The 25758-nt window shown below is 41.5% G+C and overlaps 1 protein-coding gene, 1 non-coding gene and 2 pseudogenes across 2 annotated transcripts in view; 3 read left to right on the forward strand and 1 right to left on the reverse strand.

Annotated features, from left to right (window-relative positions):
* The first annotated feature begins 1248 nt into the window (after positions 1 to 1248).
* Positions 1249 to 2223, forward strand: LOC118524292 (olfactory receptor 52K1-like; annotated as a pseudogene).
* Positions 2224 to 9933: 7710 nt separating this feature from the next.
* Positions 9934 to 11003, forward strand: LOC118524294 (olfactory receptor 52E8-like; annotated as a pseudogene).
* Positions 11004 to 15556: 4553 nt separating this feature from the next.
* The window catches only part of RRM1 (ribonucleotide reductase catalytic subunit M1), a 37313-nt gene continuing 27111 nt past the window's right edge, over positions 15557 to 25758 (reverse strand). The window contains exons 13-19 of the mRNA XM_036074420.2: positions 25059 to 25208; positions 24629 to 24850; positions 22324 to 22400; positions 19858 to 19993; positions 18446 to 18541; positions 17171 to 17359; positions 15557 to 16162 (exon numbers count right to left, since the gene is read on the reverse strand). Coding sequence (XP_035930313.1) covers positions 15974 to 16162; positions 17171 to 17359; positions 18446 to 18541; positions 19858 to 19993; positions 22324 to 22400; positions 24629 to 24850; positions 25059 to 25208 — 1059 coding nt within the window. The 3' untranslated portion in view covers positions 15557 to 15973. The remainder of the gene's footprint in view (positions 16163 to 17170; positions 17360 to 18445; positions 18542 to 19857; positions 19994 to 22323; positions 22401 to 24628; positions 24851 to 25058; positions 25209 to 25758) is intronic.
* LOC118524308 (U6 spliceosomal RNA) lies at positions 24098 to 24204 on the forward strand. Its single transcript, XR_004911554.1, has one exon. It is a non-coding gene; the product is annotated as a U6 spliceosomal RNA (small nuclear RNA).

The raw sequence follows: 25758 nt of genomic DNA on the forward strand, positions 1-25758 counted from the left end.
GGTTGCCTAGGGCTGAGGGGACTGGGGGACATGGGGAGTGACTACCAGTGGGTAAAGGATTTCTATTTGGGGTGATGAAAATGTTGATTGTGGTGATGGTTGTACAGCTCTGTGAATTTACTAAAAAACCGTTGAATTGTACACTTAAATGGGTAAACTGTATGGTATGTGATTATACCTCAATAAAGCTTTTATTTTAAAAAAAAAAAATAGCCTGGTATTTGCACAAGTGCAATCAGAACATCACTACCTATAAAACAACCCCATCACATATAAGAACTTAATCTAGGATAACAATAGTAACACAAAGCAATGGAGAAGATGAAACAAGAACAATTATTTAGCTACTTGGGGAGAAATATATCAAGTTAGTTTGTCACTTTGTGACAGAAATGAATTTCATGTGGATCAAAATTTAATATGAAAAAATTAAACCATATTTTAAAGAGGAACACTTTGAATGAGAAAAGACTTGCTAAGCTTAAAACCAAGAAAAGAACTCACAAAGAGAAATGCCAATAGATTTCATTTTATAAATTTAAAATTCTTAGTCTTAACATCAGAAACAAAATAAAAATACTAACAAGACTTAGAAATTTTGTTTCAGTGAATAAGAAAGGGACAATAATTTTAATAATTAAATTGCTGCAGGAAATAGTCCCTTATATACCTGTGCAAAGTATAATGAACAGAAATTTCACAAATGAGAACCTGCAAATTAAAATGAGATTGTGGAGCGCCTGGGTGGCTCAGTTGGTTAAGCATCTGCCTTCGGCTCAGGTCATGATCCCAGGGTCCTGGGATTGAGCCCCGCATCAGGCTCCCTGCTCCGCGGGAAGCCTACTTCTCCCTCTCCCACTCCCCCTGCTTGTGTTCCCTCTCTCACTGTGTCTCTCTCTGTCAAATAAATAAATAAAATCTTTAAAATAAATAAATAAAAGGAGATCGTATTTTTCAATCATGAAATTACTAAAAATATTCTTAAATCATAGTAATTTAATACTAGCACCAGTGACTCTGCAACAAGACTGATACAACATTCTCATTATATTTGAAATGCAAAGATTTACTGAAAGATGTGTATCTCATTAAATTATGACCCTTAAATTCTCCTCTTTTCTCCAGGAATATTCACTCATGAAGACCAAAGCCTAGTGAAGGTGGGGCAGGCCCTCGTGGGGTCAAGGTACAGAAACCAGGCCTCCTGAATCTCTTATCTTCCCAGAGCCATCCTGCTCCCCAGGGACAATGTCATCTTGGAGCGATGGCAGCTCCAACGTGTCCTATACCAGCTTCCTCCTGGTGGGCTTCCCGGGGCTGCAGGACTCCCGCGCCCTCCTGGTGTTGCCCTTCCTCAGCCTCTACCTGGTGATCATCTCTGCTAATGCGCTGGTCGTCCACACGGTGGTGCCCAGCAGAGCCTGCGCCAGCCCACGTACCTGCTCGTTGCCCTGCTCCTGGCTGTCACCATCAGTGTTGCCACCACCGTGGTGCCTGCCATGATGTTCAGCTTCTCCACCCGCTTCAACCGCATCTCCCTGTCTCACTGTTTGCTCCAGACGTTCTGCATCTACTTCCTCACTGTCTTTGACTGCAACATCCTGTGGGTCATGGCCCTGGACCGCTATGCTGCCATCTGCTACCCTCTCCGCTACCCCAAGAGAGTGACGGGCCAGGTGCTGGCTGGCCTGCTGGGGGTGGCACCTGCATCGGCGCTCCGGTGGTGGGGCTGGCCTCCCAGCTTCGCCTCTGCCGCTCAGACGTAATCCACCACTTTGCCTGTGAGCACATGGCCCTCATGAAGCTCTCCTGTGGGGACATCTCCCTGAACAAGACTGGGGCTCACTGTCCGCATCTTCAACAGAGTACTGGACATGCTGCTACTTGGAGCTTCCTACTCCCGCATCATCCACGCCGCCTTCTGGATTTTGTCCGGCAGAGCACGTTCCAAGGCCCTGAACACCTGTGGCTCCCACCTGCTGGTCATCTTCACAGTCTATTCTTCCACCATGTCCTCATCCATCGTCTACCGGGTGGCTCGCACCGCCTCCCAGGACGAGCACAACCTGCTCAGCGCCCTCTACTTGCTGCTCCCGTGTCTAGTAAACCCCCTCATCTATGGAGCCAGGACCAAGGGAAACAGGCAGCACCTGGGAACTCTGTTCCAAAGGGCACAGCTACCAGCAGCAGTCTCTGCCCTCGCACAGGGAGCTTCCTGCCTGACTCTCTGGGACTTGGAGGTCCTACAGTCACTCTCACTAGCAAGCGGGTAAATGTGCGAGTCGGTCATCCCTGCTGTATTTTGGCTTTGACGATCTGCATTCATCTTTGAGAGTCTTTGATCCGTTTTCTGAAAGCAGCTACTAATCCAGAGTTATACAGTAATCAACTGCAAAGTATGCTTCTGTCTCTGCCTTCTAATTTTTCTCCCCTTCTTTCTGCATGTGATTTTCGTTCATTCATGCATCATTCATCAAACATCTATTTTACATACATCATGCTAACCTCGTGATTGCAAAGAAAGAAAAAAAAAACAGTCTCTTCCCTGAAGGAGGCTCCAGGCTATAAAGTTTCCAAGGTAGAAAGACATGTAATGTTCAACAATAGCTTTATGTACAAAACTCTGTGGGAACACAGAGAAAGGACAATTACTAAGACAGAACACTTCACAGAGAAGGTGAATTTGAGTTGTGTTTGAAACATAAGATAAGGTGTTTGCGGGAGAGGAAGGAGATAGAAGAAAAGGCATTCCAAGCCAAAGCAGCAGCAGGGGCAAAAGCACAGAGGCAGGGTAGACACGGCAGAGCAGGCACTCCCTGCCAGTCCCAGTCTCCCTGGCACAGGGGCAGATGTGGGCCAGGTGGCGAAGGAGGCCAGATGGGCAAGCAGAGGCCAGCTGAAGAAGGGCCTCATCTATCATGATAAGGACTTTGTGGTTTACTCCAGGCAATATGTAACCACGTAAGAGTCCAAAGCAGCAAGGTGGCAAGGTCCTATCTGCATTTTGGAACAATGGCTCTGCAGCCCTAATAGAGTGTTGTGGGAAGAAATAAGATGGTTGGAAAGAAAGACACTAAAATAAAAGACTTCAGAGGTAGTACATTTATGGGTAATGGTCTAGAGTATGACCATATATTTGTGACCTGGACTTGATGGACAGTATGTCACTAGTGTTGAAGGAACCAAATGATTAAACAATGATTGTGTACAGAACATTGACATGAATGCACTGTACTGTCGTCCAGAAGAATGGCAGGAGTTGGGGAGGAAAGGTAGGCTGAGCCAGTGTCCTCTATGAAAACAGGAAAAGGATCTTGAAGCTGTTAGAGAACAAGGATGAGGAAGGAAGGGAATACAACACTGGAAATTGAGACCAAACTACACTTGCAAAGCTATCAGAGAGGGAGCCTTTTGTAATTTGCACAAAAGTATGCCATGTACTAGACACAGCTTTGATCAAAAGACACCAAAGGAAACTAAAAAGGTAAGCCACAGATTTGGGGAAGATATTTGCAATAAATTTAACCAAAAAGGAACTAGTATCTAGAATATGTAAAGAACAACTACAAATCAATAAGAAAAAGACAGACAATAGTAAAATAATAGTAAAATAGGCAAAAGACTTAAACAGTCACTTCAAAAAGTAAGCATAAGAAAAGGTATTTGACCTCTAGCCTCTCACATATAGATGTTCAAGTTGCGCACTGTACAACTTCACACATCTATTGTGTAAACATAGCAGATTCGTACATGTATTACAAAATTTCCCAGCAGATGACAATGAAATTCTCATGTATTACTAGGGAGGTTGTAGACTGGTGAACCATTTGGAAGACAACTTGCCATTATCTAGTGAAATTGAAGATATGTACACCCCATGACCCCATAAACAAAATAATGTCCTTCAGCAATAAAATGTGTAAATAGATTATGGTATATTCATACATTAAAATGCTATCAACAATAAAATAGAGTCACAAGTACAACATCCATTCATGATAAAAATCTTCTGCAAAGTAGTTCTAAAGGAAATATACTTCAACATAATAAAGGCCATATCTGAAAAACGCACAGCTAATATCATACTCAATGGTGAAAAACTGAAAGCTTTTCCCCAAAGGTCAGGAAGAAGACAAGGATGTCCACTCTTACCACTTTTATTCACCATAGTACTGGAAGTCCTAGCCATAGTAATTAGACAACATAAAGAAATAAAACACATCCAAACTAGTAAGGAAGAAGTAAAACTCTCACTGTTTGCAGATGACATGATATTCTATATAGAAAACCCTAAAGACTCCACCAAAACTACTAAAACTGATAAATGAATTCAGTTAAGTTGCAGGATACAAAATCAATGTACAGAAATCTGTTGCATTCCTATATACTAATAATGAAGCAGCAGGAAGTGAAATTAAGAAAACAATCCCATTTACAGTTGCACCAAAAAAATAAAATAGGAATAAATTTAACCAAAGAAGTGAAAGACCTATACTCTGAAAACTATAAAATAGTGATGAAAGAAATTCAAGATGGCACAAAGAAATGAAAAGACATTCTCATGGGTTAGAAAAATAAATATTGCTCAAATGTCTATAATACCCAAAACAATCTACACATTTAATGCAATCCCTATCAAAATACCAACAGCATTTTTCACAGAGCTAGAACAAACAATCCTAAAATTTGCACGGAACAATAAAAGACCTCAAATAGCCAAAGCAATCTTGAAAAAGAAAAATAAAACTGGAGGTATCACAATTCTGGACCTCAAATTATATTACAAAGTGGTAGTAACTAAAACAGTATGGTATTGGCATAAAAATAGATCAGTAGAATAGAAAACCCAGAAATAAACCCACAATTACATGGTCAATTAACCTTAGACAAAGGAGGAATGAATACCCACTGGGAAAAAGGTAGTCTCTTCAACTAATGGTTTTGGGAAAACTGGACAGCTACATGCAAAAGAATGAAATTGTACCCCTTTCTATACCATACACAAAAATAAACTCAAAATGGAAAAAAGACCTAAATGTGAGACCTTAAACCATAAAAATCCTTGAAGAGAGCACAAGCAGCAATTTCTCTAACATCAGCAAGGGAAATAAAAGTAAAAATAAACTATTGGAACTATATCAAAATAAAAAGCTTCTACCCAGCAAGGAAATGGTCAACAAAACTAAAAGACAACCTACTGAATGGGAGAAGATACTTGCAAATGACATATCCAATAAAGGGTTAGTATCCAAAATATATAAAGAACTGATACAATTCAACACCAAAAAAAACCCCCAAATAATTCAATTTAAAAATGGGCAGAAGACATGAACAGACATTTCTCCAAAGAAGACATACAGATGGCTAGCACACACATGAAAAGATGCTCAACATCACTCATCGTCAGGGAAATGCAAATCAAAACCACGATGAGATATCACCTCACACCTGTCAGAATGGCTAAATCAAAAACACAAGCAACAAGTGTTGGCGAGGATGTGGAGAGAAAGGAACCCTCGTGCACTCTTGGTGGGAATGCAAACTGTGCAGCCCACTCTGCAAAATAGTATGGAAATTCCTCAAAAAGTTAAAAATAGGGATGCCTGGGTGGCTCAGTCGGTTAAGCGTCTGCCTTCGGCTCAGGTCATGATCTCAGGGTCCTGGGATCGAGTCCAATATCAGGCTCCTTGCTCAACAGGGAGCCTGCTTCTCCCTTTGCCCGCCACTCCCCCTGCTTGTGCTCTCTCTCTCTGACAAATAAATAAATAAATAAAATCTTTTTTTAAAAAGTTAAAAATAGAACAACCTTATGATCCAGTAATCACATTACTTGATATTTACCCAAAAAAATACAAAAACACTAATTCAAAGGGATACATGCAACCCTGTATTTATAGCAGCATTATTTACAATAGCCAAACTATGGAAGAAGACTGTGTCCATCAGTTGATGAATGGATAAAGAAGAGGTGGTATATACATACAATGGAATATTACTCAGCCATAAAAAAAAAAGAAATCTTGCCATTTACAACAACATGGATAGAGCTAGAGAGTATAAAGCCAAGCAAAATAAGTCAGTCAGAGAAAGACAAATACCATATGATTTCACTCATATGTGGAATTCAAGACACAAAACAAATGAGAAAATGGAAAAAAAGAGGAGAGAGAGAGGCAAACCAAGAAACAGACTCTTAACTATAGAGAACGAACTGATGGTTACCAGAGGGGAGGTCAGTAGGGGAATGCGTGAAATAGGTGATGGGGACTAAAGAGTACATTTATCGTGATGAAAAAATATAAACAAACAAAGATATATATATAAAATTTAAAAAATTAAAACAATAAAATACAGTATCATGCAACATGAATGAATTTTTCAATCATAATATATTTTTCCTATTTTTCTAAATCTCCTCAGGATATACTGGATTGTAGAAAGCCAAAAATATATACAATGTATTGTGGGGTTTGTAATTTATGTAGCAATAAAACACCAGTACAGTACACAAACACTGGGAGAGGGGAAATGGAAGAAGCCTGTTGTCAGGATCTCATACTGTTTGTTGAAGTGGAATAATACAACTCAAAATAGACTGTGGTCAGTTGAAGATGTGGACCATACATGCTAAAGCTACCTCCAAAATGACACAACCAAAGCACAGCTAACACGCTAAGAAGTAGAATCGAATCATAAAATACTCAATCCAAAGAAAGCAGGAAAAAAAGGAAAAGAGGAGCTTTGCAGTTCTGCTATTTTCAAATTCCAGAGGACAAAGTGGTGAGGCCTCCCTGGAGGAGCCAGCCCCTGCCTCTGTGGGTGTCAGCTCTTCACAGCAGAGCCCACACTGAAGTCACCGCCCACCCCAGTTCCCGTGCCGCCCGCACTGGGCAAGTAAATCCCTCAGCCATCTCCGTGTGGTGCGCACGCACACAGTGCACCTAAATCAGGTCCCTGGCTCTCCCACTGTCACCCAAGTGTCCTTTCCTGTCTTCGGATGACCCTGAGTGCCTATGTAATCCCCAGACTGCAAAAGCCCCCTCCCTTCAGCTGAGCCTCAGGTCATTTCTGGGTGCCCCTGGGACGGAGCCTGACCTGAACCCTGACTTGTTCTCTCGAAGCCTCTAACGGCTCAACTGTAAAATGAGAGAAATCCCTCGGCAGATGTGGCTTCTCTCTGAGAAATACCAAGAGCCGTAGAAATGAAAATGTTAGTACACTGTCACCTCCACCCAGCCTCTCTCCCGGGGGTCCCCCAGGAGTCCTGGGTTTCTCCTTGTCTCCTCCTTGGCGTCCTTGGACATGAGTGTCCCCAGGGAACCTCCTCGGCTCCTCCCCTGGAGCCACGCGTCTACTTATCCATCCCTCCTCTTCAGCCTCACAGATCAGCACTTTTCAGAGGTGAAACCAAAGCCGCGGCAGGCTGCGCCCCGACGGGAGACCACCACAGGCTTCCACGGTGAGGCTGGCGGGGAGAGGACAGATTGATGGGGATTTGGAGGCAGGTTGGACCCGAACTCCACCTATTACCATCGAGAACCTAGGTTCATATTCCAGCCCTATCATGTAATACCTATGAGACGTTAAGAAAATTAGTTACCTTCTCTAAACCTCAGTGACCTCATCTATAGACAGGGTTAATAAATAAATTCATCCCTCAGGGTTGCTGTGAGTATTAAAGAAATACTACATGGAAAAACCCTTGGAATCGTGTCTGGCATGTAGTAAGTGCTCAATAAATGCTAACTCTTAATATCACTGCTGAGACTAAGAATGCTTGGAGCCTGTCCAATGCTGCCTCTTGTGTGGGGTGTGAGGGGGAAAGCGAGTCCTAGAAGACCTAAATTTGAGGTCTGGCTCTTCTTGTTAGGTGAGACTGAGCAAATCACTTGGGATCTCTGAGGTTTGATGGGTTTCATTTTTCATTCATTCATTCATTCACGCAACCTCCAAGGGCTGCTCTAAGTTGCAAATGAGAATATTTATTCACGTCCCTTTGCGCATTCATTTGTTCCTTCAACACACTTACTGAGCACATATTCAGCCGTGGGCTCTGGGCTGGGCACTGGGGCAGAGAAGAAAAAGACATGGTCTCCCTACTGGTACCACTGTCAGTCCAGCGGGGAGCTCGATCTGCAAGCCAGCGATTATTGCACGATAAAGGCATGTCCCGGAGCTCTGCTTTTAAAGGTGAGGAGAAAGGGGCGCCTGGCGGGCTCAGTCGGTTAAGCATCTTCCTTCAGCTCAGGTCATGATCCTGGGGTCCTCTGCCCCTCCCCCACTCCCCACCCCTGTGCTCGTGCTCGCTCACTCTCTCTCAAATAAATAAATAAAATCTTTTTTAAAAATAAAAAATAGGGCGCCTGGGTAGCTCAGTTGGTTAAGTGACTGCCTTCAGCTCAGTCATGATCCCTGGGTCCTGGGATCAAGTCCCACATGGGGCTCCCCCTGCTCAGCGGGGAGCCTGCTTCTCCCTCTGCCTCTGCCTGCCACTCCCCCTGCTTGTGCTCTCTCTCTCTCTGTCAAATAAATAAATAAAATCTTTTAAAAAATATAAAAAATAAAGGTGAGGAGAAAGATGGAAAGCTTGAGGATTGTATCAAGTTAAGGTAGAGCTTATTTTCTCTAGACAGAGATGAACTTTTTCATATGCTAAGGGGAAAGGGGGAGAAGTAGATGTCCTCAGGACAGAAGAGAGAAAAGACATCTGTCCCTGGGAACTGAAGGAAGAGAGAGGAACATAGTCACCAATTTGTGAGGACAGGGCGGAGCTCTGCGTGTGGTTTGGACTTTTCCGGGGGAGAAGGAGCACCTATTTCTGCAGAGAGCACCCTGCTCTGGCATCTTCATCACAGTCTCCTACCCGCCCCTCTCCTCTGCTACTCCAGAACAGTAGCCTTGTAGAGTGACTTGGCTGGGTTGGTCTTTGGCCTCTACTCAGTCTGTAAATTCCTTTACCTCAAAGCCTCCAGAGCAACCAAGCCTCTCCTCTGGTGTCCAGAAGTCCGTTTGCTACTGGCTCTCACACTGCTTCTCTCCCCTCTTTTTCTCAGTCTGCTTCACTGGCATCTGCTCTTCAGGATTCTGTCTCATGCCCTCTATAAAGTTCTAATCCTCACATAGTCATCTCCAGCCTTAATCCCCCCATTACACTCTCCATCTTATTTTTGATTGGGCATGTTGACTGGGCATCTCTTCATCTACCAGTCCTCACCACATCCAAATGCAATTAATTAATTGTACCTCCTAGCACCCCAACCCTGCTCCTCCTTTCTCAGGTTTTAGGAGCGCCAATGCAGTCATCCTCCCTAACAACAACAACAACAAAAACCCTTGACATTACTGTTGGTTCCTCTGTCTCTCCCCACTTCCAATTGCTCTTAAATTGATGTGACTCTCAAAACATCTCTTCAATCTCTCTCAACACTTTCATCAGCCAGTTAACTGATCTGCTCATCTCTCAGTCTTTTTCGTCCCTTCTGCCCCTCCTTGAGGAGGCTGTTATTCTACATTTCCTTTCTTGACTGTTTAGTGTCAAGAAGCTCCATGAGGAACTACCTGAGTAATCCTAAAATGCAAAACAGGAGAGCAAATTACAGTTCACGTGACAGAGACAGACTGACTTTGTTCAAGTTGAGAGGTTCATCAGCAGGGGCACCTGGGTGGTTCAGTCGGTTAAGCGTCTCTTGATTTTGGCTCAGGTCATGATCTCAGGGTCATGAAATCGAGCCCCGTGTTGGGCTCTGTGCTGGGCATGGAGCCTACTTAAGATTCTCTCTCCCTCTACCTCTGCGACCCCCCCAAAACACTCATGCGCACCCTCTCTCTCTCTAAAAAAAAAAGAAAGGAAACGAAATAGGCTTTCGTCCATTGACCATGTTGTTCTAACAGTCTCTGATCCCTACTCCAGGGGCCAACCCAGGGCCAAAGTTAATGGGTGAGGATGGAAATACCAGCACCTTCAACACCTCCTACACCAACTTCTTCCTGATGGGCTTCCCTGGATTGCGAGAGTGGCGGCCCCTCCTGGTCCTGCCTCTTACCTTCCTTTATGTGACCGTCATCTCTGCCAATACCCTGGTCATCCACACGGTGGTGCCCAGCAGAGCCTGCACCAGCCCACGTACCTGCTCATCGCCCTGCTCCTGGCTGTCAACGTTGGTGCTGCCACTGCCGTGGTGCCCAGAATGCTGGCGGGCTTTGTGCATTATGCTAACCCCATATCACTGCGCAGCTGCCTGGCCCAAATGTTCTTTATCTACTTCACTCTCCTTCTGGACTACAACCTCCTGCTGGCCATGGCCCTAGACCGCTACGTGGCCATCTGTCACCCACTCCGCTGTACTGACCTGATGACCTCCCACCTGCTGGGTGTGCTGGCCATTCTTGCCCTGACACGGAGCCTAGGAGTGGCAGTACCTCTGGTGGTGCTAACTTCAGAAGCTCAATTCTGCCGGACAGTGGTGATTCCACACTTCACCTGTGAGTACACTGCACTGCTGAGCATAGCTTGTGGAGACTTGACTTTCAACAATAAGTTGGGACTGGCCATGCAGTTGGTCACTGTGACCTTTGACCCCTGCTAGGGGCCTCCTACACCCGCATCATTTATGCTGCCTTCCGGATCTCTTCTGGGGGAGCCTGAGCCAAGGCCTTGCATACATGTGGCTCCCACTTACTGGTCATCCTCACTATCTACCTCTCTGGTCTCTCCACCTCCATTGTCTTCCGAGTAGCCAAGACTGTGTCTCAGGATGTCCAGAACCTGCTCAGTGCCATCTACTTGCTGCTCCCAGGAGCCTTGAATCCTGTCATTTATGGGGTGAAGACCAGGAAGATCTGGCAACATGTGGAAAAGATGCTCTATAGCAAGAAATCAGCCCAGGAGGTTGGGGAGAATGCAGAGAGAATGCAAGGTATGATAGTGGAGGGGAAATTGCCAGGGTGAGAGGACTTTATTAACTTGGGAAGTTGAGGCTGTGACCCCTGGGAATAAGAAATAAGCAGGCTTTACTGAGGGACAGGCTGAAATCATGAGGAGATTATGGGCTCAAATCAGCAGGTCCCTTGTTGGCCAACAATTGCTTTTTAAATTCTCAGAATGCTTTTTCTATTTCCATTCAATAATAAAACTGCTTTTACCTATTTATTTTTTTATGATTTTATTTACTATTTGAGAGAGAGAGCACGAGTGGGGGCAGAGGGAGAGGGAGAAGCAGACCTCTCAGCTGAGCAGGGAGCCCAAGGCGGGGCTTGATCCCAGGACCCTGAGATCATGACCTGAGCCGAAGGCGGATGCTCAACAAGTCTACTGAACCACCCAGGTGCCCCCCCCCTTTTTTAGTTTTTTTAAAAGATTTTATTTTATTTGAGAGGGAGAGAGAGCAGGGAGGGATGGGCAGAGGGAGAGGGAGAGAATCTCAAGCAGACTTCATGCTAAGCACAGAGCCCGACACAGGGCTGGATCTCATGACCCTGAGATCATGACCTGAGCTGAAATCAAGAGTCAGACGCTTAACCAAGCCACCCAGGCGCCCCATTACCTATTTATCTTTCTGTTTAGTTTCTTTGTCCTCTTCCCCCTGAGAAAGCCCCAATTAATATCTGGATGTATAGAGTCCCACTGGAAGTTGTACAGAGCAAGTCAGACAGACCACGACCTGCTCTGAACATTCAGTCTGGAACAAATATAGTCCAGGCCCTTCCCTGGGACCCAGCCTCTCCCAAATACAGCCTAAGCCCAGTCTGACCAAATATACAGGCCAGCCTTTTGGTTTCCAGTCTAACCCAAGCACACTGGTTGGGTTCTAGAGTCCAGTCAGTCCCAAACACAGGTGAGGCCCCAGGCCTGATACCCCCAATCTGACACAAGCACACAGGTCAGGCCTACCCCAAGTATCCAACTAGCCCACACAAACAGGTCAGGTCCTGCCCAGGGCCACTTAGTCTGATAGATACCCAGACCAGGTCTTCTCCTGGGGCCCAGTCTGAGCCAAAGACCCTACTAGACCGATAGGGTACTTGAGTCTGACCCAAACCCATACGTTAGGCCACTCTTCTCACGGCAGCCTGTGTGAGCCACCTGAAAGTTACTCCCTACTTAAAAGACTTCCACAACTGTCAACGGAATAGAACGTCCTGCAGGGATTTCCCTAAAGGGACTCTGGTGCCTGCATACTGTGCCGAGCCATGTGTAAACCAGGCCCGTCTTCTCTCCTTCTGTTTACTGATCCTAGGGAACTCCCATGAGGCCACAGGTGCAGGCTGGTAGAGGTGTAATGGGAGTGAGGACTATGGGCATTTGCGCCACTTCAGTAACTTACGTGTACTCCCAGGGCCTCTTGAGCCAAATCTTGTATATACCACTTCAATGTGTATACCATTTGATGATGGAATGCTGCTGTGCATGCCCAACTTTATGGCTTGGTGGGTCAAACAGCACGCAGTTCATGATGAGCAGCTCAGGCTGCTTAGTGGTCCATGGTGAAGCATTCGGTCTCTACTAAGGCTGAGTAGCAAGCCAAAAGATGTTTCTCAAAAAGTGAGTAGTTATCAACAGAGGATGGCAGGGCTTTGCTCCAAACTCCTAAGAGCCTCCTAGAGGCTCCAAACAGCATCCTTATCTGCCACCTCAACACCGTAGACCTGCTGGATCATATGGCCCAGGGGGCAGGGCAGCTCATGTGGCAGCCTAGGCCTGTTGCAGAGCCTTCTCTTGTTCCAAGCCCCACTCAACACTAGTAGCTTTTCAGGTCATTTGATAAAGAGGCCAGAGTAGCACATCCAAATGAGGAATATGTTGCCATGCTGCCTCCAAAATCCAGAGGCTCACTAGGCATTGTGCCTGTCCTTTGGTTGTAAGAGGAGCCAGATGCAACAATTTATCTTTCACCATAGAGGGAACATCTCAACATGTCTCATATCATTGGAGCCCTTGAAATTTCAGAGATAGAAGGCCTCTGAATTTTTGTCATATTTCCCACCCTCTGACACACAAACGTTCTACCAATAAGTCTAGAGTAGTTGCTAATTTTTAGGTCCAATCAGCAGGTCACCAATGTACTGGAACAGTGTCATATATTGTAGAAAAGGTGATCAAGATGAACTAAATTATGACATAGGGCTAGAGAGCTGATATACCGCTGAGGCAGAACATATACATGATCACCCAGAACCTTGCCTCTTAAAGTGTTTGATTAGGAGTACCCAATGATGGTATTTTGAGTGTCTCTATTACCACATCACACCATAAACTATCAGTACTCCCTTTACTACTGGAAATAGTCATTAGTGCCTTTAAATCTAATCAGATTACAGAACCAATTCCAGAAACTCCAGAACCAATTCAGAAGACTCTTCCTGAAGATTCTATTCCTCTAGAACCACTTTTGGTACCAAAATCTGTATCAGTCAAGGTTCTTATTCTCTAGAGAAACAAAACCAATGAGAGAATGGGGGGAGGGGTTGGTAAAGGAGGTTAGGCGGCAGAGGGAGAAGGAAGGGGAGAGGGCGAGAGAGATTTTAGGTAATTGTCTCACGTAATTGTGGAACTAGCAAATCTGAAGTTGGCAGAGCAGGCTAGAATGCTGGAGACCCAGAGAAGAAGTGATATTGTAGCTCAAGTCCAAAGGCAGTCTGAAGGCAGAAGTCCTTCTTTCTTAGGGGACCTCAATCTTTCTTCTCTTAAGGCCTTCAACTGATTGGATGAGGAAACTCACATTATGGAGGGTAATCTGATTTACTCAAAGTCTACAGACTTAAATGTTAATTTCATCTAAAAAAAATATCTTCACAGCAGTACCTAGGCTAGTGTTTGACAAAATACCTGTGTACCATGGCCTAGCCAGTTGGCACATAAAATTAACCATCACAGATGCTTAGGCTCAGAGCAAGCCTAGTCACATGTGGAAAAAGTGCCCTAGCACAGAGCCAATCTGCACCAACAGAGAGCTCCTGAACTCAAGGAAATCTGTCAAAACATAAACTGAATATGCACTAAAGGTACAGAGACTTCAGTGATCATATGCACTAGGGAATAGTCTCTGCAAAAGCAGTTTGGAAAAGTCTCAAACAGAATATTTCAACCACCACCAAAAAATCACAGGCATTACAAAGAAACAGGAAAACAGCTCATTCAAAGGAACAAGAAAAATTGATAGAAAACATCCCTGAGGAAGCCCAGCCATCAGACTTACTATACAAAGATATTAAAACAACTGTCTTAAATATGCTTAAAGAGCTAAAGGAAAACATGGACAAATAAGTAAAGGAAATCAGAAAAACAATGTATTAAAATCAGAATATCAACAAAGACATAGAAATTGGTCTAGGGAAACAAATTTTAGAGCTGGAAAGAATAACTGAGATAAAAAATTCATTAAAGGGGCTCAACAGATGTGAGCGTGAAGAAAAATCAATGACCATGATGACAGCACAGTTGAAATTATTGAGTCTAAGGAACAAAAAAAGAATTAAGAAAAGTGAGTGAACTCTAAGGGACCTGTGGGACACAAGCAGTGGACCAAAAGATGCATTATGGAGTCCCAGAAGGGAAAGAAAGAAATGGGCAAAAAGATTATCTGAAGAAATAATGGCTGAAAACTTCCCAAATTTAATGAAAGATGTCAATCTACTGATCCAAGCAGCTCAACAAACATCAAGGAGGATAAACTCAGAGATCCACACCAAGATACATTAAAATCAAACTGTCAAAAGCCAATAGGATGGCTATTATCAAAAATATAAAAAACTAGCAATTGTTGGCAAGGATGTGGAGTAACTGGAACTCTCGTGCGTGCACTACTGGTAGGAATGTAAAATGGTGCAACTCCAATAGAAAAGTTTGGCAGTTCCTCAAAAAGTTAAACAAAGAATTATGATATATTCCCACAATTCCACTTCTAGGTATACACCCCCCAAAACTGAAAACAGTAATTCAAACAGATACTTGTGCATCAATGTTCACAGCAGCATTATTCACAATAGCCAACAGGTGAGAATAACCCCAATGTCCACTAACATATGAATGGATAGACAAAATGTGATATATACTACAATGGAATATTACTCAGCTTTTAAGAGGAATTAAATTCTGCTATATGCTACATGGATGAACCTTGAAAACATGTTAAGTGAAGTAAGCCAGACACAAAAGGTCACATATTGTAGTATTCCATTTATATGAGGTACCTAGAATAAATAACTTCAAAGACAGAAAGTAGAACAGAGATTACCAGGGATTGAGAGAAGGGAATGAGGAGTTATTGTTTTAGAGTTTCTGTGTGGGATGATAAAAAATGTCTGGAAATAGGTAGTGGTGATGGTTGTATATTGTATATGTACTTCATGCCACTAAATTATATGCTTTAAAGTGGGTAAAATGGTAATATTTATGTTATGTATATTTTACCACAATAAAAAGAGGAAATAGGCATATGTTAAAATCAGAATTCTGCACAGCATCTAGGTAATTTTTCTTAAACTCTCAAAGTTCAGAAAATGTTTTTTTCAAATTTAACCTCTGTATGAAAATAAATGACAAATTTGGTCTCACACAGTCACTTAGAAATGTTTATTTCAGAATGACCTATAGGACCTTATCCAGATAAAGGTCCTGTCAGCACTTCTCACAGGTTGACTCAGTTTTGTTTCTATGGACCCACCAGTCAAAGCAGCAAAATGAAGTTTCCTTACGAAAACTGAGGTCACCAGAAAAGGGTGCCAGGTGGGCAATGAAACCCTACTCAATCACTCCCTATTTGCAAGGTGACTTCTTTTGCACTCCTAAAACTTCTACTTTGATTCCCAAGATATCAATTTAAAAAATTAATACTTTCACACTTTAAATTGACTGATCCTTTTGCTGCATTAAGGTCCAGCAAAGCCTTAGCACTTCAAGCAAACCTACTACACCTATCTATGCTCAAGAAGTAGTTTGGCTGTGAGGAAGTGCTGGTCTCTTCTAAGCCTTTCCTCAGGACCCACACATCAGACATTCCTCTCTATTCTCCAGAGAGCACACCATGGCTGCTGTGTTCCTCTCCTTCTCTTCTTCTTCTTTTGTTGCCTTCTCCTTATCTTTCAGCTTCTCTTTATTTAGAGTGAACTGGATTGGATTTGCTGCTGGTCGTGTCCTTAAGTAATACATCCCAGTCTTCAAACCCTACAAAGGAAGCAAATACAACTACTAGAAATTGTAATACTAGGCATTCGAGACCAATGTTTAAAATACATTTCCATAAACCAAGTCAGACTGTTTTCTATACCTGAAACTCCAACTCCTCTAGGAAGCCTTCTCAAAAATGCTTAAAGAGGTAGAGTCAGACAGTATACTGTGTTCCTTTTGCCACTAAAAAAGCTTACCTCTTTGGAAATGTCAAATATTTTTGTTCTTTAGTCTTTTCTTGTTTTGATGTGTATAACTTACAAGTTTGCCTAAAACATGTCTGTCTTATAACTATTTATGGAGCTAGATTGTGTCTCTGTAAAGAACAGATGGTGACTACTTCAAGGATAAGGATCATCTTCTATTCAGTATCCCCAGTCTTGGCACACAGTATGTGGTCAATAAATGCCTCTTAAATTTAAAAAAAAAAAAAAAAAAATTGTAAATCTATATAAATACCCAGAAGATTGCCAGGAATAAGGATAGAATCCAGAATCACAGGACTTTACAGTTGGCAATGAGAAGCTAAGTAACTGGCTTTTATACTGTGTATCGTTAAAGTGGGGAAACAAAGGATGTTTTTGAATAGTGGGTTGACGCATGTAAAAGTTTCATTTTAGAAACAGGAGCAGTGCACAAGACAGCCTAGAGCAGACACTAGAAGCAGGGAGATCAGCTAAGAAGTTTAAGAATAATGGCAGTGGAACAGGAAGAAAGATATTCAAGAAACAGTACAAAGGAACAACCACCACAACTTGGTGAGTGTTTGTATGGAGAATAAGGGGAGAGTTGTAGATAACTCCAAGGTTTCAAACCTAAGAATGAAATAATCCTAAAAGAAACAAGAAAATCCGAAGTGAGAGCTTGATCTGGTACAAAAACCATGATTTGGTTTTAACATATTGAAGTGAAAGAACTGCTAGGTGGCAATATTTAATAGGTAGCTAGAATATAAAACTGTTCCAATTCCAAAATATCCCAACTTCCTTGATTTCCTCCACCAACCTGCTTCCAGCCGTAGAAATGCATACTGGTGAGTTTGCCATAGTTAGGCTCAGCGATGTGGATGTTCAAAGATTGGCTTTGATCAATGAAAGCACCTCTTTCAGCTGCCATCTTAAGAACAGTTTTCTGTGAAATTTCCCACACAGTCTTATAAAGTTGCTTCAGGTCATCAGGAATTTCTGGTATGCTCTGAAGAAGAAAAAACAAATGTTTATTGCAGTCTGGCTGAAGAAATCAGGACAATTAACGTAATTAATGACACAAGGGTCTGGCCTTAGTTCTACTTCCTGCCAGGTCTGACCGTATCATCATCATACCATATGATCCTTATCAAGTTTCCTAAGACGCTCACCTCTGGTTTAGAATGTTCAACAAAACTCCATTTAACAAACAAAGTATCTGGCTAGTGGTAATGATTCTAAGATCCATTTCTATTTGGATTATAGCCAAAATATTCATTGTTCTAAAGGTACTTAATAATAATTTATTAAGCAGCAATAAATGACCCTTGAATTTTACAGAAAACACAAGTAATCAGGGCTATAACTCATAGGCAGACAATCAAGGGAAGCAATGAAACAAACCCCTTTTGGAGTCAATAGAAATAATGTTTTCTTAGGTCTAGGGTTAATTTGCATCAAAACATACAGACTAGCTAATGCTACCATTTCTGCCAGCAAATATAGAAATGTTACAGAAATCCTTATCTGTGTTGGCAGGGAGACAAATGTTTAGACAGAGGCCTCCACCTACAAAAATAAATACTTCTTGATTCTTGGCTGCAAATATTTTATTGTTAAACACTATCTGTCGCTCTGTTTTTTTGGACTTTTGAGTCCTCAGTCTCTACCATACTTTTTAAATAAGTTTGACTCTAATTTCACACTTTATATCAGTGGTCCCCAAACTTTAATGCATTTTGGAATTTTAAATACCTAGGGAGTATTTAAAAAAATACTAATGCCTGGCTCCCATTTCCAGACATTCTAATTTAACTGTTATGGGGTACAACCTAAGCTTCATAATTTTAAAAGCTCCCCAACTGGTTCTAATGTACAGAAAAGTCAGAAACTACTGCTTCATATTATTGCACAAACAAGAGGGTAAAGCCTAGCTATGTGAAAATGTATATAATACTAGCACAACAATGCAGAGGTTAACATAAGCCCATATGACCATAGTGAATAACCTTTCTCTCCACTGCATGGGGTAAGTGAGAAGGTACCAATGTCCAATTTAGCTTCTAAAGAGCACACTTGATTTTTCATTCTGTACCTGGATAGAACCATTGCATGCAATAATCTGATTTTTCATCTCTTCATTCCACAAGCCCCGCTCAGTAAGATCCTTCAGTAAGTGAGGATTTACAATCTGAATAGAAAAGCAAAAAAGATGTCAAGGAATAAATAAGAATGACAGAGCCTAAAAAGGATCACAGGCCTGGAGCTTAAAATAAATAAGATCATTGAAGAAGTATTTAACATTAAATTAGTTGGTAAATTCTATATTTTATAAGACTGAGAGGCCCATCCTACCAAACAAAAGTTATATTCCTTTAAATTCTTGATCTGTGATTCAAGAAACATGATATTTACAAAAATAAAAAGAACTAGCATTGCCTAAGATGGGTAAATCTATGTGGATTACTTCCTTTTTTTCCCCCCTAAGTAAGGATACAATAAATACTTAAGAAGAAAAATTAGAAATGTATCTACTCCAAACCTTACAGAAATTTATTTCAGGTAATCTGGAAATTCACAAATAAAATCTTTTAAATTAGTGGTTCTCGGGGCGCCTGGGTGGCTCAGTCATTAAGCATCTGCCTTCGGCTCAGGTCATGATCCCAGAGTCCTGGGATCAAGCCCTGCATCAGGCTCCCTGCTCCACGGGAAGCCTGCTTCTCCCTCTCCCACTCCCCCTGCTTGTGTTCCCTCTCTGGCTGTCTTTCTCTCTGTCAAATAAATAAAACCTTTAAAAAAAATAAAAAAAAAATTAGTGGTTCTCAACCCTAGCTGCACATTAGAATTACCTGGGAACTTTAAAAAAACACTGGTGCTACCCACCAGAAATTCTAATTTGTAAACCAGGTTGAGAACTATTGTCATGGTTCCATATACTTCTTGCTTCTATATACATCTTGAGTTTCACTGTATACATCTTGAGTATCATCAACTTAAGCATCTGAGGTCATAGTATACATCATTATGATTACAGAATGGTTAAATATCTTGTGAACTCTAATATCAACAAGATACGTTCGTACCTGACCCTCAATCATTCATTCATTTTTTTTTTTTAAGATTTTATTTATTTACTTGACAGAGAGAAGGCACACAGAGAGGGAACACAAGCAGGGGGAGTGGGAGAGGGAGAAGATGGCTTCCCACGGAGTAGGGAGCCCAATATGGGGCTCGATCCCAGGACCCTGAGATCATGACCCGAGCCGAAAGCAGACGCTTAACGACTGAGCCATCCAGGCGCCCCTCAATCATTCATTCTTTTAACAGATATTTGTTAAATGTCTATTATTAAATAACTTAGAATAATATTGGAGATGAAGTGGACTCACTTTATCAAAGCTTTGCCCCCATACTAAGCAAAAGGGACATACTAAATATGAGTTGGCAGTTACTCCCAACAACAGGCTTTTGCAAGATCTCCTGTAGGTCTAGTTGTGATCTTCTCACCTGAAATTCTCCTGACAAGACTCTGCGAGTATAGATGTTGCTGGTATAAGGTTCAATGGACTCATTATTTCCCAGAATCTGCGCAGTTGAAGCAGTAGGCATCGGGGCAATAAGTAAACTGTTTCTTATACCATACCTAAAGAAAAGGAGATTATTAGGTGCTGGTACTAAAACTACAATCTGCCAGGAAGGCAGCTACTTCAAGTCACTGCAGTAAATGCAGATGCTATGAGTGACGTCATACATGCATTAGACTCACATAATGACTTTTGAATTTAACCCCTACAGAGATGCAACTCACAGTATGAGTGGTATAGCTTGCCCCTCTCCTAAATGCCTGACTCCTAAACAAAATTAGCACAATTTTACTGCTGGCGATTCTTATCATGCCATGACTTATTAGCACTTGCCACACTAGCTTGCCCAAGGAAATAACAGAATGGCTGCTGAAGAGTCCCCACCTGTATCAGGGTACATTCATTCAACCCTCATTCTCTTCTACGTGCTCTATGATTACTGTGCTAAGCCCTTTCAGGAAACATAATGATGTGAAAGTGGTCAGAATCTGACATCTATCACCAAAATTCTCCATAGGGAAAAATTATGCTCAAAGTATATTCCTGACTTCCTCTATTACCTCTTCAATCATAAGTTCCTAGAGGAAGCTTAACATCTTTTGACTCTATTCACTGCCAAAGAGAGTGCTTAAGGAAGAATATACTATCTGAACACTGAGAAATCTTCAAACTGCCCTTAGCTCGTCCTTCAAAGCTCAGCCTAAGAGATGACCACTCTAGAACATCTTTCCCGACCAGGCAGAAAATATTAAATACAAAAGCCAAATATAAGTATTTCTTCTGCAAACATTTTCTATGACCTGTACCTTTATGTATACTTTACTTGTGCTACATGTCTCACCTTACTTAGTAAGTCTTAAGTTTCTCAAACACCAAGAGTTTGGTCTTTCCTGTATTCTATACCTCTGGATTTATACAGTACTTAGCTTAAAGCTTCATATCCTAATGGAATCTGTACAACCAGGATCTTAATCTCACTTTGTCACTCTCTAGTTTTGAGGTATCAAGAAAACCACCAACCGACTTCATGTCTTACTTCCTCAGCAAAGTGGACAGTGATTTCCTGTCCAAAGATAGGAAAACGTTTTGAAAAGTCATAATATATATATATATATAAAAGACACACCAAACTATGGAATTGTCTGTAATCATTAAAAACATTAGGTAGGTCTGCATGTACTAAGAGAAAGATGTCCAAAATAAATCTTAGAATATGTCAAGTTTGATCATATTTTTATAACAAAACTGTGTGCACCTGCAAATGTACTGAAAAAGGTCTAGAAAAATACACACCATTAACAATGGTTAATCTCTGGTAAAAGGAATAAGTTGGTTTGTATTTGTTTTGTGGAACAAGTGGTTGGCAGAAGAGGTATAAAGAAGGGCTTTCACCTTCCATTTTGTTTCTGTATTTGAACTTTGCTATTCATGTATTAATTTTGAAATTCTAAAAAGTTGTGTATAGAAAAATATCCATGGTATTTTGAGGAAGAAAAAAACAAAAAATAAAATACATGTCCATTTTTGTAAAAGTTGAATTTGCATATAAATGTACCCAGGCACACACATTCAGAAGAAAGTCTGAAAGATGAAAGACAAAAAGATACAAACAGATTTTTAGGAGGTGGTATTGGGATAATTTCATTTTACTCCCTTTCACACATATGTTTTCCAAAATTTCCTAACATGTATTATTAAGTAATAAAACAATTTTAAGGCAAATAGATATTTTTTAAAGAGTATTTTAAAGCTACTGCTTCCTTCTGTAAACATTAAACACTCTGCATATGCATTAACCCAGAGATGACAGGCTCATGAAGAAAGTGAAAACAATTTGTTTTATTATTCATTAAGCAAAACATGCTACCCGCCCTTAAATCTTTTATGTTTATTAGCTTGAAAGGCCTTAAAAACCTCAAGTTTTACATTTTTCTTTCACAGTTTAACATATTACCCTCCAAAAGCTCTTCCAAATCCCTAACTTACTCCTATGACAACCAATTCAGCAAAAGCCATTTAGGTGCCCAAGGGAGTTAAGCAATAAATAAAAGTGAAAAACTTTTAAAAAGCAAGCACGCTTGGAAATATGAAGTTTAATGAGAAAAAGAATTGCTTAATCCAGGTAGTTAAGCCCCTAAAATAAGATCAACTAATAATACCTACCATTTATTAAAATGCTTTCATTGCACCAAGCAATTTGTAGGTTACTATTCATATATTATCTTACAAAGTATTTTTACAAAAATAGTTCTGTAGATAGGTCATTTTAGCCCCATTGAAAAGAGAAAAAATGGTTTCAGAAGTTAAAATAACATACCTAACTTCTGAAAGCCAGAATGAGAACCTAAACCCTCCTTACTTCAAAACTATCTTACATCTCTTTGCTTACTTTGCAATCTTCTCCTTGAGAAGTTTCCAGTCCCACAGGTCTGTGGGAGTAACATTCCACATATCATACTGAAGGATCTAGGGAATAAACAATGCAAACTTATGACAAATCACTCTATAACAATTTAGAACAATGACAAAAACCAAATGACTAACGGCCATTCCCCACAACCCAACAAATGTCTTCTAGTAGAACTGTGTGGAATCCAAGGTCCAGAGATTTCCTTGGACAAACTTTCATGCAGTCATATTGATCAAAAGCAGGCTAAGAAACCTGGCTTATCTCTTCCCCATGTCCCTGATGTGAGCCCTCAGAGGATTCGTATCATATCTACAAACCGGGAAATCCTAACATTCATAAGTATGTTGCTGAGATGCATTCTCTTTTTGTACAGTAAAAATGTTACTCCAATTTCATCTTTCTTAATTGCCTTGATCTATTTACTTAGCTATTAAACACCTATTTTCAAACCACTGGATATCAGATTTCCTAAATATCAGCAGGAACATCAGGACTAAAAATAACATAACATTTTATTTTATACAGAAGAGACTCGTACTACCAATAATAAAGGCAGTGTAGAAAGCAGAATTCTAAGACAGTTCCCAGGTTCTCACCCCCTGGTGCACAGGCCATGTATAATGTCCTCCTCCTGAGTGTGGACAAGACCTGGGAATATGATGGATGTTACTTACATAATTATGGCAAAGATGAAAAGTTTCTGCAGATGTAATTAAGGTTACAAATCAGTTAACCTTGAGTTAAACAAAAGAGAGGATATCCTGAGTATACCTGACTTATCAGATGAAAACCGTCAAAAGAGCAACTGGACTGGGGCCTTCTTGAAATGACTCTCCCTCCTACTGGCTTTGAAGAAGCACAATGTCATGAGTTCTACAGGTACAAACAAATGAATTCCGCCAAAAACCAGGTGAGCTTGGAAGAGGACTCTGAGCCTCAGAGGAGACCGCAGCCTCTATCAACACCCTGACTGGGGCGCCTGGGTGGCTCAGTCATTAAGCGTCTGCCTTCGGCTCAGGTCATGATCCCAGGGTCCTGGGATCGAGCCCCATATCGGGCTCCCTGCCCCGCGGGAAGCCTGCTTCTCCCTCTCCCACTCCCCCCTGCTTGTGTTCCCTCTCTCGCTGTGTCGCTCTCTCTCAAATAAATAAATAAAATCTTAAAAAAAAACACAACACACCCTGACTATAACCTTGTGAGACCCAAAGAAAACAATGTAGCTGAGGCAAGCCTGGACCCCTGACTCAAGGAAATGGAGATAATGTATGTTGTTTTTATCTACTAAATCTAGCAAAAGAAAACTAATACAGTTAGAATTCTTCTTAAGTCGCTTTTACCAATGACTAGTTCCATATAAAACATTAAAATAAAGGGGCATCTGGCTGGCTCAGTCGGTGGATCATGAGACTCTTGATCTTCAGGTTATTAAGTTCAAATCCCTTGTTGGGTGTAGAGATTACTCAAAAATAAAATCTTGGGGTGCCTGGGGCTCAGCTGGTTAACTGTCTGCCTTCAGCTCGGGTTGTGATCCTGGGGTCCTGGGATCAAGCGCCATGTGGGGCTCCCTGCTCAGCGAGGAGTCTGCTTCTCCTGCTCCCTCTGCCCCTTGCCCCAGTTTGTTCTCTCTCTCTCTAATAAATAAAAAATCTAAAAAATAAAACAAAATCTTAAAAAAAAACACATTAAAACAGAGTATAGTTTCCTATGGCTGGTAACAAATTACCATAAATTTAGTGGCTTAAAATAAAAATCTGTGCTCACTTCAGCAGCACATATACTAAAATTGAAACGATACAGAGAAGATTAGCCTGGCCCCTGTGCAAGGATGACACGGAAATTCTTGAAGCGTTCCATATTAAAAAAAAAAAAATTTATTCTCATAGTTCTGGAAGCCAGAAGCCCAAAATGAACATGTTGGGAGGACTCTGCTCCCTTCAGAGGCTCTGGAGGAGATTCTGTTCTTTGCCTCTTCCAGCTTCTAGTGGCTATCAGCATTCTTGGGTTGTGGATGCATTACTCTGACTTCTGCCTCCATGGTCATGTTGCCTCCTCCTCTTCTCTGTCTCTTGTAAGAACTATTGTCACTGGATTTAGGGCCCACCTGGGTAATCCAGGATAATCTCATTTCAAAATCCTTAATTACATCTGCAAAGACCCTTTTGAAATCCAAAAAGTTAACACTCATAGGTCCAGGGATTAGGATGTGAACACATCTTTTTGTAGGCTACCATTCAGCCTACTGTAAGAACTTACAGGCAAAAAGAAATTTCATCCATATACTTACTCCTCTGCTGACCGGAGAGCCCTCATAGGTTTCATATGGGCCATGCTCCTTGGCCAGGTCACAGCTGGCTTCCAAGGCTCCATAATAAATGGTTTCAAAGATCTGCTTATTCAGTAGCTGGGCTTCTGGACTCTCAAAAGGATACCTCATCAGAATAAAAGCATCTGCCAGACCTTGTACCCCAATTCCAATGGGGCGATGGCGTTTATTTGATAAGCATGCCTTTGTGCCAACAGATTTAGAGAAGAAGGAGACATTACTGAACAGAAAAGGCAACACTCTGCACCAAATGATACATGCTCTTTTTTTTATCTCTGTTTTCTCACACCATTCCAATGACAGCCGTTTAAATGATGACTGGCAGATCATGATAAGCTCCCTCCAACTTGGATTTCAAGAATTACCAATAAGCAGAGACCTCTATTCATACCTCTGGGACAGGGTAGTAGTTAATATCAATAATTTTATTCAAGTTTCGGACAATGACTTTGGTGACTTCAGCCAGCTTCTTAAAGTCATATGTGTGTTCTGACGTGACATACATATTCAGGGCCAGGGAAGCCAAGTTACAGACTGCAACCTGGAATGCAAAGAAAAAGAGTCAAGAATCACACAATTTTTATTTCTTCCCCCTGTGTCAATGACGACACCATGTAAGCCTCTAACACTATAAAATTTGTATCTTTATCTTCTCCCTCTTCATCCTTCATTTCTAAATCCCAATACCTATCCACGTGTGAGTTGTAACATGCACCAGTGAAATAGGTAAGGTAGAGAATCTGTGTTCCATAGTCCATGGCTCTATTACCAGACAGATCTCCCATTGTGCTCTAATTTCTTATGTGTATCTGTCTCAGTCAGTAGATGTGTGCTGTCCAATACAGTAGCCACTAGCCACATGTAGCTATTTAAATAAAATTAAAAATTGTTTCTCGGTGGCACTAGTCATATTTCATGTGCTCAACAGCCACCAGATACATTTCCATCACTGCAGAAAGCTCTTCCAAATTACACATTCCCACCTTACTCTTACTGAGATTCTGATAAGTTCCTAACAATAGGGGATCAAATTTGTGAATTTTGCAAAAGCTCTTCAGGTGATTTTCCACTACACTACACTAGGTGGTAAG

This window comes from Halichoerus grypus, chromosome 11 (assembly GCF_964656455.1).
Source record: "Halichoerus grypus chromosome 11, mHalGry1.hap1.1, whole genome shotgun sequence".
Lineage (NCBI taxonomy): Eukaryota > Metazoa > Chordata > Mammalia > Carnivora > Phocidae > Halichoerus > Halichoerus grypus.